The following is a 16794-nucleotide window of genomic DNA, read 5'->3' as shown; positions in this document are numbered from 1 at the left end:
AGCATCACACAATATACCCATGTAACAAACCTGCACATGTTACCCGCTGAATCTAAAATAAAAGTTGAAATTATAAAAAAAAAAAAAAATAGTTTCCAAAAGTAGTGCAGTGAAACAAAACCAAAAATAGGTAAATTAAACTTTCTCAAAATTAAAACCTTTTGTGTCTTAAAAGGCAGTCTCCACAGAATGAAAAGACCCATGGAATGGGGGAAATCTTTGCAAATCATACGTTTGACAAGGGTCTTGTATCCATAACATGTAAAGAACTCTTACGATTCAACAACAAAAGACAACCCAAATAAAAGTGAGCAAAGGGCTTGAATATACAGGCACACCTCATTTTATTGCCCTTTACTTTACTGCACTTTGCAGATACCATTTTCTACAAATTGAAGGTTTTTGCAACCCTGCATCAAGCAAGTCTATCAGCACGATTTTTCCAACAGCATGTGGTCATTTCATATCTTTGTGTCATATTTTGATAATTCTTGCACTATTTCTAAGTTTATTATTATTATTCATTAGTGATTTTTTATGTCACTATTGTAATTGTTCTGGGGCGCCACAAACCATGCCCATATAAGACAGCAAGTTTAATTGATAAATGTTTTCTGATTGCTCTACCAACCAGCCATTTTACCATCTCTGTCCCTCTTCTTGGACCTACCTTTTCCCTGAGACACAACAATATTGAAATTAGACCAATTCATAACCCTACAATGGCCTTTAACTATTCAAATGAAGAGTCACAAGTCTCTCACTTTAAATTGAAAGGTAGAAATAATTAAGAGTAGTGAGGAAGGCATATTGAAAGCTGAGATAGACCAAAAGCTAGACATCTTGTGCCAGTTAGCCAAGTTGTGAATGCAAAGGAAAAGTTCTTGAAGGAAATTAAAAGTGCTGCTCCAGTGAACACACAAATGATAAGAAAGTGCAACAGCTTTCTTGTTAATGTGGAGAAAGTCTGAATGGTCTGGACAGAAGATCATACCAGCTACAACATTCCTCTAAGCCAAAGCCTAATCCAGAGCAAGGGCCTAACTCTATTTAATTCTATGAAGGCTGAGAGCGGTGCAGAAGCTGTAGAAGAAAAGTTGAAGCTGGCAGAGGTTGGTTCATGAGGTTAAGAAAAGAAACCATCTCCATAACCTCAAGTGCAAGGTGAAACTGATGTACAAGCCTCAGCAAGTTACTCAGAAGATCTAGCTAAAATCATTTAAGAAGGTGGCCGCACTAAACAACATTTTCAACATAGCGAAAACAGCCTTATATTGGGAAAAGATGCCATCTAGGACTCTCCTACCTAAAGAGCAGTCAATGCTCAGCTTCAAAGCTTCAAAAGACAGACTGACTTTCTTGTTAGAAACTAATGTGCCTTTAAGTTGAAGGCACTAATGTGCCTTTAAGTTGAAGCCTATGTCTATTTACCATTCCCAAAATCTTGGGGCCCTGAAGAGTATAGCTAAATATACTCTGCCTGTGTTCTCTTAAGGGAACAATGAAGTCTGGATGACAGCACATCTATTTACAGCATGGTTTACTGAAATTTTTTTTTTTTTTTTTTTTTTTTTTTTGAGACAGAGTCTCGCTCTGTCACCCAGGCTGGAGTGCAGTGGCCAGATCTCAGCTCACTGCAAGCTCCACCTCCCGGGTTCACGCCATTCTCCTGTCTCAGCCTCCCGAGTAGCTGGGACTACAGGCGCCGCCACCTCGCCCGGCTAGTTTTTTGTATTTTAGTAGAGACGGGGTTTCACCGTGTTAGCCAGGATGGTCTGGATCTCCTGACCTCGTGATCTGCCCGCCTCGGCCTCCCAAAGTGCTGGGATTACAGGCTTGAGCCACCGCGCCCGGCGGAAAATTTTTTTAAAAGACAGAGTCTCAGTATGTTGCCCAGGCTGGAGTGCAGTAGCGATTCACAGGTGTGATCATTGCACATCACAGCCTCAAATTCCTGGGCTCAAGCAATCCCCTGCTTCAGCCACCTGACTTGCTGGGACTACAGGCATGAACTGCTGTGCAATGGCTTGGTTTAATGAATAGTTTAAGTCCACTGTTAAGAACTACTGCTCAGAAAAAAAAAAAAAAAAAAAACTGAGTCCTTTCAAAATTGCTGCTCATTGACAATGCATGTAGTCACCCAAGAGCTCTGATGGAGATGTACAAATTAATGTCTTTGTGTTATTAACAAAACATTCTGCAGCCCATGAATCAAGGAGTAATTTCGACTTTCAAGCCTTATTATTTAAGAAATACATTTCATAAAGCTAAAGGTGGCATGGATAGTGATTCCTCTGATGGATCTAGGCAAAGTAAATTGAAAACTTTCTAGAAAAGATTTACCATTCTCTATGCCATTAAGAACATTTCGGGTTCATGGGAGGAAGTCAAAATGACAACATTAACAGGAGTTTGAAAGAGGTTGATTCCAGCCCTCTTGGATGACTTTGAGGTGATTAAGACTTCAATGGATGAAGTAACTGCAGATGTGATGAAAATAGCAAGAGAAGTAGAATTAGAAGTGGAGACAAAAGATGTGACTGAATTGTTGCAATCTCATGATAAAACATTAAACAGATGAGAAGTTGTTTCTTCTAGATGAGCAAAGACAGTGGTTTCTTAAGATGGAATCTACCAGTGAAGACGCTGTGAACGCTGTTGAAATGTACAACAGAGGATTTAGAACATTTAATAAACTTAATTGATAAAGCAGTATCAGAATTTGAGAGGATTGACTCAAATTTTGAAAAAATATGTGGGTAAAATGCCATCAAACAACATGACATGCTACAGAGAAATTTTTCTTGAAAGGAAGAGTTCCGTTGATGTGGCAAACTTCATGCTGTCATTTTTTTTTTTTTTTGAGATGGAGTCTCACTCTGTCACCCAGGCTGACGTGCAGTGGCACAATCTCAGCTCACTGCAACCTCCACCTCCTGGGTTCAAGTGATTTTCCTGCCTCATCCTCCCAAGTAGCTGGGATTACAGGCACACGCCACCACGCCCGACTAATATTTGTATTTTTAGTAGAGATGGAGTTTCACCATGTTGGCCAGGCTAGTCTCGAACTCCTGACCTGGGGTGATCTGCCTGCCTCAACCTCCCAAAGTGCTGGGATTACAGGCATGAGCCTACTGCGCCCACCCATTGCCGTCTTATTTTAAGAAATTGCCACAGCTACCCCAACCTTCAGCAGCCACCACCCTGATCAGTCATCAGCCATCAGAATTGAGGCAAGACCCTCTAACAACAAAAAAATTACAACTCACTGAAGGCTCTGGTTATTGTTAACATTTTTTAGCAATAAAGTATTTTTTTTTTTTTGAGATGGAGTCTCGCTCTGTTGCCCAGGCTGGAGTGCAGTGGCCGGATCTCAGCTCACTGCAAGCTCCACCTCCCAGGTTTACGCCATTCTCCTGCCTCAGCCTCCCGAGTAGCTGGGACTACAGGCGCCCGCCACCACACCCGGCTAGTTTTTTGTATTTTTTTAGTAGAGACGGGGTTTCACCGTGTTAGCCAGGATGGTCTCGATCTCCTGACCTCATGATCTGCCCGTCTCGGCCTCTCAAAGTGCTGGGATTACAGGCTTGAGCCACCGCGCCTGGCCGCAATAAAGTATTTTTAAATTAAGATAGGTACCTTGCCTGGTAATCAACCCCAGCACTTCGAGGACGAACGGGGGTGGATCATCGAGGGCAGGGAATCGGAGACCATCCTGCTAACACGGTGAAACCGCCGCCTACTAAAACTACAAAAACTACCGGTGTGAGTGCGCCTGATTCCAGGCTACCCCGGAGGCTGGAGCAGGAGAAATGCGTGAACCTGGGAGGGCGAGAGCTGCAAGTGGAGCTGAGGCCCGCCACAGCACTTCCAGCCTGGTGACAGACGAGATTTCCGCTCAAAAAATAAAAAAAAAAAAAAGATAGGTACCTTGTTTTTTAGACATAATGCTATTATTGCACAGTTAACATAGTGTAAAATATAGTGGAAAAATAACATATGCACTAGGATACAAAAAAATTGGGGTGACTTGCTTTATTACAATATTAGCTTTATTGTGGGGGTCTGGAGCCAAACCCTCGATAGCTATGAGATATGCCCATATATTTCTCCAGAGAAGACATCGAAATGGACAGCAAGTGCATTGAAAGATGCTTAGTCACAATATGATGCCACATCACACCCACTATGATCACCATTAAAAACAATAAACAAAAATAGAAAATAACAAGTGTTGGTGAGGATGCAGAATATTGGAATCCCTCATACACTGCTGGTGGGATTGTAAAATGGTGCGGCCACTGTGGAAAACAGTGTGGCAGTTCCTCAATAGGTTGAGCATAGAATGACCACATGACAGCAGTTCCACTCCTAGGTATCTAGCCAACAGAACTGACAACCTGTGTTCAAATAAGAGCTTGCACACAAATGTTCATGCCAGTTATAGTCACAGTAGCCAAAAGGTGGAAACAACCCAAATGTCCACGAACAAATGAACAATTAAACAAAATGTGGTATATCCATACAATGGAATAGTATTCAGCTATGAAAAGGAATGAAGTACTAATACACTGTATGACATAGATGAACTTTGAAAACATTTTGCTTAGTGAAAGAAGCCAGACATGAAAGACCACCCATTGTATGGTTGTATTTATAATAGGTAAATCCATAGAGACAGAAAGCGGATTCGTGGTTGCCTGGAACTCGGGGGAGGGAATAATGGAGTGTGACTGCCTAATAGGTGCTGGGTTTCCGTTTGGGGTGATGAGAAAGTTCTGGACTAGATAGTGGTGGCTGCAGATCATTGTGAATGAACTTAGTGCCACTGAATTATATGCTTTAAAATGGTGACAGTGGTCAATTTTATGTTACATGTATTTTACCACAAATAAAAAATCAGGCAGTTATATTAGGTTCCATTATTTAAAGGGATAAAATACATATGCTTAAACCTAGTTTCTCATTTAGGGTAATTCTAGGAATCATGGGATTTTTAGAACTGGAAAAGACCATAGGATTGATAACTTATGCCTATGTTATAAAGTGTGTTGAAAATATTTAGCAACTTCTTATCACAAAGATTGGAATTATCCTGTTATGCAAATTTCTCTGCCTAAAGGTTTACAGTTTTCTCTGATTCATTGTCTGAGATCCTGACCCTGAACTCAAAGCCACCTTTCCCTAGCCATTGCTTCATCAAAACAAAAAAAAGCAACCTTACAGACACCAGTCTTGTCTGATTTACTGTGAGTCAACAGGCATAAACCACTTCAGTTTATTTCCATTTCTAATAACATTGTTACTGGGGCAATAACAAGTCATGTAAATTAGCCCTACATGTTAGAATAATATCTAGTCTACAATAGATAGTCTGATTTTCTCCATGCTATAAAAACCTATAAACATTAGTGTACAGAAGTGGTATATTTAGACCTGACTAACGAATAAAATGTTCAATCGGTATTTGTCTCATGAGCTATGCACAAATGTCTTTATCAATTTACATTTCAAATACAGTTTTAATGACATAGTCATTCGTGTCATATAGCTTTTAATAGGGATTCTAGTTTATAGAATATTCGTCTACAAAAAAAGAATTTTCTAAGAACTGGAAAAGCATTTTCAAAGCAGTTTTCAAAGTACAATAAGTGACCTGTGGTTCTGTAAAGGTAGATAATACTAGATCTTTAAAGTTTCACTGCGCTTCAGGATTGTTCTTGAAGAGATATTCTGCCTACAATTGAAAAAAAGACAAGTCAGCAATTTGCAAGTTTTTATTAGTCATGTATTTGTATTAGTAACAATTTAAAAATCATCCAGGGCTGGGCTCATGCCGATAATCCCAGCACTTTGGGAGGCCAAGGCCGGTGGATCACTTGAGGTCAGAAGTTCGAAAACAGCCTGGCCAACATGGTGAAACCCCATCTCTACTAAAATACAAAAAATTAGCTGGGTGTGGTGGTGGGCGTCTGTAATCCCAGCTACTCGGGAAGCTAAGGCAGGAGAACCGCTTGAACCCAGGAGGTGGCGGTTGCAGTGAGCCAAGATTGTGCCATTGCATTCCAGCCTGGGCAACAAGAGTGAAACTCTATCTTAAATAAATAAATAAGTAAGTAAATGTACATACATTTTTTACTTTCAAATGAATAATAAAAATCTTGGCCGGGCGCGGTGGCTCAAGCCTGTAATCCCAGCACTTTGGGAGGCTGAGACGGGCGGATCACGAGGTCAGGAGATCGAGACCATCCTGGCTAATACGGTGAAACCCTGTCTCTACTTAAAAATACAAAAAAAAACTAGCCGGGTGACGAGGCGGGCACCTGTAGTCCCAGCTACTCGGGAGGCTGAGGCAGGAGAATGGCGTCAACCCGGGAGGCGGAGCTTGCAGTGAGCTGAGATCCGGCCACTGCACTCCAGCCTGGGCGACAGAGCCAGACTCCGTCTCAAAAAAAAAAAAAAAAAAAAAAAAAAAAACTTACATGGGTTTGACCAATGAGGGAAAAAAATCTTATTATAAATGGCGAATGTATTAGAAGCTATTTCCCAAATAACCAGAAACATAATTTTGTTATCTCAACTGGTTTTCTGTTAAAATTCACGCAGATTAGGCTGGGCGTGGTGGCTCTCGCCTGTAATTCCAGCACTTTGGGAGGCCCAGGTGGGCGGATCACGAGGTGAGGATTCAAGACCAGCCTGACCAACATGGTGAAACCCTGTCTCTACTAAAAATACAAAAATTAGCCTGGGGTGGTGGTGCACGCTTGTAATTGCAGCTCCTCGGGAGGCTGAGGCGGAAGAATCGCTTGATCCCGGGAGGCAGAGGTTGCAGTGAGCTGAGATCCTGCCACTGCACTTCAGCCTGGACGACAGAGCGAAACTCCGTCTCAAAAAAAAAAAAAAAAAGATTCAGGCAGATTTTGTTTTCTTTTATTTGTTTATTTTTTTTTTTAAGACGGAGTCTCACTGTCTCGCCCAGGCTGGAGTGCAGTGGTGCGATCTCGGCTCACTGCAACCTCAGCCTCCCGGTTCAAGCGATTCTCCTGCCTCAGCTTCCTGAGTATCTGGGACTACAGCATGCAACACTATGCCCAGCTAATTTTTGTTGTTGTTGTTGTTGTTGTTGTATTTTTAGTAGAGATGGGTGGGGTTCACTATGTTGGCAGGGTGGTCTCTAACTCCTGACCACAAGTGATCCCCCGACCTTGGCCTCCCAAAGTGCTGAGATTACAGGTGTGAGCCACCGCACCCGACCACAAACTGATCTTTTTAAAAAAATTAAATATTTTACCAGAAAATCAACAGGGTCTTCGGGTCGGACGTTGCAACATTCATTCAGGCCCTGAATAAGAGTTGGCATCACGTAGGTCATTAAATAGTTTCTCAGGGGAATTGATTGAGCCTCCAGTAATTCTCTTTCTTCTCTTTTCACTTCCTCTAGTCGTTTATTCTAAAATAGAACGTTTGGGGGCAAAGTAAATATATAGTGAGAAAGGGGAGAACACTCACACAGTTCACCTTAGAGTGCACTGAGACACTGCTAGAAATAGTCACCATCTGTGATACAGATGGCATTTCCAAACAGCAGGGAAAAGACATAAATGGCATTATAACAACTTAGTCATTTGGAAAATAATAAATTGGATCACTTCTTACACCAAAATAGTATCTAGCTGCCCAGATGAAGCAAAATAGAAAGAAAAAAAGAAAAAAAATGCCACTAGAAAGTCTGGAGGGCATTGGGATAGTGACGTGTGCAATTCTTTGCTCAGCATACAGCCACCCTCTCTTGTGGGAGTCATAATTCCAGATTTCTTTTGAGAAATCTCCCTTCTCAGCCTAGTGGTTTAGTTTGAGTGGGATTTAAGCCCATCATCCAGCCACCTCCTGGCCATAGATTCTAATTAAGGATTGGCGCAACATCAAAATTGGTTACAATTTACAATACCTAAATTGTAAACAGTACTAGTACAAATACATGACTAATAATAACTTGTAAATTGTTGACTTGTCTTTTTAAAAAAATTCTAGTTAAAGATGAGCACATCAAGTGCCCTGCCATGCATGGTAGGTGCACCTAAGAATGAAGCCTCCCATGCAAAGCAGGACAGAGAGGGGGATCCTAAGTCCTTGGCGACATCATTTGAGCCACTATATCACACCTTACCTGAAGCCAGCCCTACCCCTGGACTTTTCTGGTTTTCTTTATGGTGAAGTCATTTTGAGTTTGCTTTTATATCACTTGCAAGATAAACAGTCCCAGCTGATATTTGTTTGAAAGGAGGTCTTGGCAAGATTGCCAACCCAGAAATCAAAATGGGAAACAGGTGGATGGATTTGACTACATATAAACATGAAACTTTTGTGTGGTCAGAGAAAATATCATAAATAATGTTAAAAGATAAATGATGAATTGAGAAAAACCGCAACACATTATAAAAAAGATGTGATGAGGATATTACGTGATGCACACTACTTGCCAGGCGCTGTGCATAGTTTACCTATATTACCTCTTTAGTCACCTCAATGACTGTATGAAGTAGGTACTATCATTATCCCCACTTTACAGATGGAGAAACTGAGACACAGAGAGGAGCCTGCACAAGGCCACATTCCTACAGAGAGAGTGGGGTGGGATTTGAACTCTAGCAGCATGACTCGAGAGGCCAACTGGAGCCATTCCTGTTTCTATTGAACTAATTTATCAGGAGTTCTTTTGAAAATAATTAGAAAAGACACGCAGCCCAAACATGGGCAGAGAAAATATGCAACATGAGAAGAAACATAAATGCTTAACCAACATAGAAAAAGCTGTAAGATTAGTGATCAGAGAAATGAATATCAAAACAATGAGAACAGTTTTTATCAACCTGACATGTGCGAGCAAAATTGAGAAAGTAGGTTTAGAGAAGGTGTAGGGAAATAACCACCTGTTAGATGATACGTAAACTGGTACCATTGCTGGAGGGCAGTTTTAAAATATGTGTCAAAACTTAAACCATGTCTAGTCTTACACAGCAAACTTTAGGAATTTAAGATTAATCAGGCACCCAAAATGTGTGCATTGGGCCTGCCTCCCTCCCTCCATCCCTCCCTTCTTTCTTCCTTTCTCCCTTCCTTCCTTCCTTCCATTCGTTGAGTGTCTGTTACATGCCAGGCACTATTCTAAGCATTGGATATATGGCAGTGAACAACATAGACATCGCTGTCCTCATGTAACTTAAGTTCTGTGCAGAGAAAAGGCAAGAAACAAGGTAAATACATAAAATGTAAAATAGGTAGAGTAAGTACAAAGAGGAAAATTAAAAAGTGTAAAAGGGGATGTGACAGGTTATGGGAAGGGGTAGGCATTGAATTTTACAGAGACCAGGAAATGCCTCACTAGCAAGACGACTTCTGGTAAAGATGCCACGTGTCTGTGAGGCAGTGAGTCATGCAGATGACCATCATTGGTGCACTGTTTGAAACTGGGAAATCTCAGAAGCAGCCAGGTCACAAAGGACCTTGACCACAATGACAAGTTTGGACTTTTATCAAATTGTGATAATCGAGAGCCTGTGAGGAGCTGTAAGCAGAGAATGGCCATGGTGGGTCTGCAGTTTGGAAGGATCACCTGGCAGCTGCTTGGGAACAGACTGGAGATGGACCAGGGTGGAGTTGGGAAGGACAGTGAGAAAGCACTGCATAATTTGGATGAGAAACACTCAATCTCCCAGGCTCAAACAATCCTCCAGGCTTAAGCAATCCTCCCACGTTAGCCTCCCTAGTAGTTGGGGCTACAGGCATGCCACTATGCCCAGCTAATTTTTATTTTTAGTAGAGTCAAGGTCTTGCTATGTTGCCCAGCTGTTCTTGAACACCTAAGCTCAAGTGATTCTCCAGCCTCACCCTCCCAAAGTGCTGGGATTACAGGTATGAACCACCATGCCCAGCCTAAGAGTGCTATTTTTGGAAGCAGAATTATTTGCTAGACTCAGTGATTTGGGGAATGAGGAGGGATTGAATGAAGCTGACCACCTGGGTAGGTTACATGGGTAAATGGAGGAAAATAAAATAAAATAATGAGGTAAATGCATAGTAAAATGTTACACATTTACAGGAATTTGTATTACTAACACACCTGATAATGGCTAGTTTTTGTTATTAATACTAAGCAAGCTGGGCACGGTGACTCACGCCTGTAATCCCAGCACTTTGGGAGGCAGAAGCATGAGGATCACTTGAGATCAGAAGTTTCAGATCAGCCTAGCTGGCCAACATGGTGAAACCCCATTTCTACTAAAAACAGAAAAATGAGCTGGGCTTGGTGGTGCACACCTGTAGTCCCAGCCCCTGGGGAGGCTGAGACAGGAGAATCACTTGAAGCTGGGAGGCAGAGGTTGCAGTAAGCCAAGATTGCGCCACTGCACTCCAGCCTGGGTGACACAGCCAGACCCTGTCTGAAACAAAAGAAAAGAAAAGGAAAAAAACTAAGCAAAAGACCATGGATATCCTTTTTCAAATGTTACAAATGACAAAAAGCAAATGCAAATTTGTTTGGGGTATTTTCATGACATTTCCCTAAAGCAGGATGGGAAGTGGAACTGGCCTAAATGGCTTTGCCAGGCACCGCACCCCTGCTCCGCACACACACAGACTCACACACACACCACTCACCCACTCCTCCCAGCGAGCTATCTTCTCTGCCATCTCCACGGCCTCCTGGTGCTCGCGTTCTGCTTCCTCAGCAGCCTCCCTGGCCAGCCGCTCCTCTGCAGCCTTCCGCTCCTCTTCTGCCTTTTCTTCGTCTGTTAAACCATAATTTCGAGGCTCCCCAATCTCTTTGATGAGCTGTTTGATAGCAAGTCTATTCTGAGCATCTTCAAGTTTTCCTACATCTTTAAATACCAGGAGAGAGATCAACACATACTTATATTCTAGGCCTGCCTGCAATTGGGAAAATTCTTTATTACTATAAACTTGTGATAGTCAATTATGTAAATTACCACATGGGGCTTTCTTTTCTAATTGCCAGCATAGTTCAGACTTTTTTCGCTCATGGGCAAATATCAGACCAGAGTCTGAGAGTCGTGGGTAGGAAAATTTGGACTTGGGTCTATGAGTTCTAACGATGACTTGATTAGAGTGGTTGGATGGGGGAATGGATTGCCTGAAAAGTAATGAGCTCTCCATGCCTGAAAGTATTCAAGCAAAGACTGGGACACTTCTTTCAGAGGTTTCTACAGAAGGAAGTCCTGCACTTGTGGGAGGCCAAACAGGGTGACCTTTCTGAAAATCAATGATTCTGGGATACGTTTTCAATTCATAAAAAAATAACCATTTCAGTGAGTCTACTTGAATAGGAAAAAAAAATCCAGACTCCAGAATATCTGAAAAATGTTAGTATCAAGACCGAAGAGAAGAAAAAGAAAATGGTGTATTGATAAATACTGAGATCTCCACAGTCACTGAGGTGGTAAATTCTATACCACTCTCTTAGGGCTGCTTGGAAGGTGTCTGCAGAGAATGGTGTGCAGCGGACAAATTTTGGTACTAAGCCCCTTCAGACCTTCCTCTGGGCAACTGCTTACCCCACTCCCATTCATAGTCACTGCTGTGCCCACCCCACCCATGTTTGTTTTTTATTGTTTTGTTTTGTTTTTGTAGAGACAGGGTCTCCCCATGTTGCCCAGGCTGATCTTGAACTCTTGAGCTCAAGCAGTCCTCCTGCCTCGGCCTCTCACAGTGCTGGGATTACAGGGATGAGCCACCACCCCTCCCATGTTTGTATGACCTTGACCTAGACCAGAAGCACCACCAGGTTCTAACATGGGAAGAGGGGAGGAGCAGAGCCAATGCACTAGTTGGTGAACAGAAGCAAGCCCTTAAAAAAGCAAAAAACAGCTGGCCATGGTGGCTCACACCTGTAATCTCAGCACTTTGGGAGGCCGAGTAGGTTGAGGTCAGGAGTTCAAGACCAGCCTGGCCAACATGGAGAAACCCCATCTCCACTAAAAATACAAAAATTAGCCTGGCATAGTGGCGCATGCCTGTAGTTCCAGCTACTTGGGAGGCTTACAGGAGGATCACTTGAACCCAGGAGGCAGAGGTTGCACTGAGCTGAGATTGAGCCACTGTACTCCAGCTTGGGTGACAGAGTGAGACTTTGTCTCAAAAAAGTAAAAAAGAAAAAGTCGTATCGAGTAGCTCCTCATTGCCTGACCTGTGACATTTAAATGCATTTCTCACTGGGTGTGGTGGTTCATGCCTGTAATCCCAGCACTTTGTGTGGCCAAGGTGGGCAGATTGCTTGAGGCCAGGAGTTTGAGACCAGCCTGGCCAACGTGGTGAAACCTGTCTCTACCAAAAATACAAAAATTAGCTGGGCATGGCAGCGTACGCCTGTAATCCCAGCTACTTGGGAGGCTGAGGCAGGAGAATTGCTTGAACCCAGGAGGCGAAGGTTGCAGTGAGCTGAGATTGTGCCATTGCACTCCAGCCTTGGTGACAGAGGGAGACTCTATCTCAAAAAGAAAAAATAAAATAAAATAATATAATATAATATAAATGCATTTCTCCCTGATTACTCTGAGTAATTACAACCTTGATATCACTAACTGGACACCTTTGAGAAGGTACTCAGGAATGATTCCCCCTGGCAATATTCCACTCTGACCCCAGAGCTGGGCCACTGCTGATTAGACTGGGGTGGGGCACCTGAGCCCAAACTGTGACCAGCAGAGTTGCCCTTCAGGGAATGTGGGACTGGACAGAGTAAAGTCAGCTCTGGCCTTGGCTCCCAGTGTAGCATCGTAACTCTGGGTGTGGGGTGGCCTCAGCCTACTGCACAGGCCACAGAGGGGGAGAGAACCCTGGCCCAAAGAGACGACAAAGAGACACTGAGAGAGAAGCAGAGTCCAGAGCTGATGAGAGGATGCGATTCCCAGCATCTTTCCAGGGCCCCACTCCAGACCTTGCAGAGGCTGGGCTGCATCCCCTACCGTGAGATGCCCTGCCCGCCTCCCATCCTTAGGATGCATTTCTCCCCTATGCTTTTATATTCTCTCCCAGTTGTCAGCTGCAGATGAAGCCAAATGAGATGGGCACAGGATGAGATGGAACACAATGGCCACTCATTCATTCCTCCCTGTTATTTCTTTTTTTCTCAACATTTTTCCCTGGGCTCTCCTGATCTTCCTGTAAACAGTTTTTTTGACCTAACTGAAAAGATGACAGTCACTATTTTTCTGAAATATATTCTTCATTCTTTCCTAGTTCTCTAAATAATGTAAACTAATTTCCATATTAGGAGGTGCAGAACCCTTAGCTTTTACATATAAAGCATGTCCAACATGCAGAAGCATGTCTAGATGAGAACAAAACCCAGTGACTGCTGAGGGTGCAGACAAGAAGGATTTGCAGATTTACAAATTGTTATTTTTATATTTCCTTTTTTTTTTTGAGACAGAGTCTCACTCTGTAACCTAGGCTGGAGTGCAGTGGCATGATCTCAGTTCACTGCAACTTCTGCCTCCTGGGTTTAAACGATTCTCCTGCCTCAGCCTCCTGGGTAGCTGGGATTACAGGTGCGCACCACTACGCCCAGCTAATTTTTGTATTTTTTTTAGAGATGGGGTTTCACCATGTTGGCCATGCTGGTCTCGAACTCCTGACCTCAGGTGATCCACCCACCTTGGTCTTCCAACATGTAGGGATTACAGGCATGAGCCACCACACCTAGCCATTTTTTAATTTCATAATAATATGTCATTTTATGCCTTAGTATTGGTAGGAATAACAAAATGACCACTTGTTGAACTCCTTCAACGTGCCAGGCACTTTGTATCTCTCATCTCTACCGTTTATAACAATCCTGCAAGCCTGATTATTTTCCTATTTCACAGATGAGAAAACTGAGGCCCAGCCACAACTGGAATTAGCTCTCCTTCCTCCTGCTGACATTATCCCTTAGCACTAAGCCTCCCGATACTCCAGGGCCCAAATGCTGTCCCACTGGGCAGTTGGGGGTAGAGAGCAGCCCCTGGAGTCCCAAGGGTGGGCCTGGCCAGGAAGCTTCCACCAGGCAGAAGCTGGTTCTTTCTCACCAAGCCCAAAGAAGGAATAAGTGTCAAGGTCCAGAAAACCAGAAAGGTAGGTCAGGTGTTCAACAAGCCCAGGGAAGTAGCAGCAGCTGTGAAAGCTAAGAGCTGGAGCCAGGAATGATAATGGTGATGATGAGGCCGATGTGATGCGGGATCACAAGTGCTTGCTGGTGCTAAGCTCAGCACTGTGTTTACAGGAAACAAGAAGGAACACGGTGAAGAGCTATTTGCTCTTCTGGGTAGCTACGGGGATGGGCTGGCCAGTCAGAAGGCCAGGAAAGGGTCTGGAAAAGCACCAGTGCCCAATAATTGAACAGGGACAGAACACTGCCCCCAAGGAACCTGGGGGGATGGCCAAGCAGCCAGCACCAAACACACATTTCTTTTTTAAAAAATGAGTTTGTTGGCCAGGCATGGTGGCTCACACCTGTAATCCCAGCACTTTGGGCGGCCGAGGTGGGCAGATCATGAGGTCAAGTGTTGGAGAGCAGCCGGGCCAACATAGTGAAACCCCGTCTCTACTAAAAATACAAAAATTAGGCATGGTGGTGCGTGCTGTAGTCCCAGCTACTTGGGAGGCTGAGGCAGGAGAATCACTTGAACCCGGGAAGCAGAGGTTGCAGTGAGCCAAGATTGCACCACTGCACTCCAGCCTGGGCAACTGAGCAAGACTCCGTCTCAAAAACAAAGGATTTGTCATTTGACTTCATAATATACCCATAAATTCTCATACAATAATAACACCCTCCCACCACCAAATCCCCACGTAGAATGACTCTCCAGGAGGAGTGCCCTGTGTATTCCATGGCTTCCTGTGCCCCAATCCACGGTTATACTCCCCACCCTCCCCCAGCCCCACAATTACAGCTAGACCTGCACCAAGCTTTACTGGGGGTCCTGGACATTCACATTATCCTTGAATTCATTTAATACCAATATGTATCGGGTGAATTTCAATTTCATCAAAATAGTTGAGGACAGTCTCATCTTCGATATTGATGTCCCGGTAGTTGCTCAGAGCCCGGAGGAATCGGTCTTGGCTATAGTGGGTCCCGGCCACGATCCTCTCGGGAAGGTTTATCACACGCTCCTTCAGAAACTCATCCGAAGCATCCAGTGCACAAACGAATTCTGGGGAGAAGGAGAGACTCCAGAGTTGGCACAGTACAGCGCAGCTAACTAGCAGGGTGCTGGAGAACGCATGGGCCCCTGGTAACCCAAGTGTCTAGTTACCCGCCAGGACCTCCTGTTGCCACAAATAGCCTGTCCAATTGGCTTTGCTGCATCTCATGGAGGACAAATAGATGAAAATCACCCCATTTCCAGAGACCACCCTATGAGGCCCAATTGCTATTTTGTGCAATCTATTATTTTCCCTTTCTTCCTCCCTCCCTCTCTCCCTTCCTTCCTCCCTCCCTTCCCCCACCCTCCCTCTGTCCTTCCTTCCTTCCTTCCTTCCTTCCTCCCTAATAAAAGCAGCAGAAATCATAAGTAGCAAATCTCAGATAACCCTGTGATATCAGCTTCCTAGTTAATTTTCAAATTGTCTCTTTTCTGTTTTTAAAAATATATATACATATATATGCATATATGTATGTATATCGATCTTAGAGAGAGACAAGGTCTCACTATGTGCAGGCTGGTCTCAAATTCCTGCCTTAAGCAGTCCTCCCACTGTGGCCTCCCAGAGTGCTGGCAGGGATAGGCCACGGCTCCTGGCCTCACAGTGCCTCCTGTCCAGCACAGTTATCACAGGCTTCCAAAGAGAGCTATGGCTACAAGCAAAATGCTTTGATGGCCAGTTTGCCAAATTAATAAAAATGGGAACTCCCCTTGGAATTTTCATGGATCCAGCTCTTTCCTCAATGCCATTGACTATGAAACACGTTCAACATGATATGGTCAGCGCTTATCAAATTCAACACACAGATCATGTTAGTAATGACCATTTTACCCACCTGTGATTTTCTTTTAAACTGTGAAAGCAGCTGTTCCTTCAGCTTCTAGTACAAATTCAATGGATAATTGTTGAGTGAATGAGAGATTCAAGTGTGGATCAGTGAAATAAACTTTCCAAGGTGAGTTGTGATTCTTAGAGGTTCTCAACTACAAGACCAGTGTACCCTGGTGCCCAGATCAGTGGCTGGGTGCATCACAAATACCTTGCTATCTATTAGAGCTCAACAGAACTTAGGAATGATTTGATTTTTGTTCTAAAATTGTATTGGCTTGTAACATCATAATGCCATTCTCATTTACTTGTATTCTAATAAGCTTCCTTGAGTGGGTGAAAAGGGAAAGCGTACTGGGGAAAGCCCACAGGAGGTGTGTCCCCGAGGCAGGTGGACATATGTGAACATCATCTGCTGCAGATACTGTGAAAGCAAAGGCTGAAACAGCCTGTGGAATAAGATCCTGTAAATTCATAATAGTTTGATACTACCTCCATTCTGCATACAAGAGGCATTTTCGCAAGTAAGTTGTTCTATCTTTTGCTCATCTTTTACCATTTGATTGTCATGATTTTCATGAGTGGCTGCTAATTTTGAAAAGGAAGGTAGACATCTGAACCCCCAAATGCTGGTACGGTACTGAAATCAAAATGATGTCAACAGATTTGCTGAAAATTGAATCCATTTAAGCTCTGTGATGTCAGACATCTATACGAAAACTTTCTTTTTTATTTTTTTCCCTAACATGATACTCATTTGTT

At 43.4% G+C, this 16794-nt stretch overlaps 1 protein-coding gene across 2 annotated transcripts in view; it reads right to left on the bottom strand.

Moving 5' to 3' along the window:
- Nucleotides 1-4631: 4631 nt before the first annotated feature.
- The window catches only part of AK7 (adenylate kinase 7), a 100272-nt gene continuing 88109 nt past the window's right edge, over nt 4632-16794 (bottom strand). For both annotated transcript variants that reach the window (XM_017858000.1, XM_017858002.1), the window contains 4 exons: nt 15015-15212; nt 10657-10877; nt 7292-7450; nt 4632-5737 (listed from right to left, as the gene is read on the bottom strand). In XM_017858000.1, the coding sequence (XP_017713489.1) occupies nt 5699-5737; nt 7292-7450; nt 10657-10877; nt 15015-15212 (617 nt within the window). In that variant the 3' untranslated portion in view covers nt 4632-5698. The remainder of the gene's footprint in view (nt 5738-7291; nt 7451-10656; nt 10878-15014; nt 15213-16794) is intronic.

This window comes from Rhinopithecus bieti, unplaced genomic scaffold (assembly GCF_001698545.2).
Source record: "Rhinopithecus bieti isolate Rb0 unplaced genomic scaffold, ASM169854v2 scaffold_41913, whole genome shotgun sequence".
In the NCBI taxonomy this organism is placed as follows: domain Eukaryota; kingdom Metazoa; phylum Chordata; class Mammalia; order Primates; family Cercopithecidae; genus Rhinopithecus; species Rhinopithecus bieti.
This window is presented reverse-complemented; position numbering and strand designations above follow the sequence as displayed.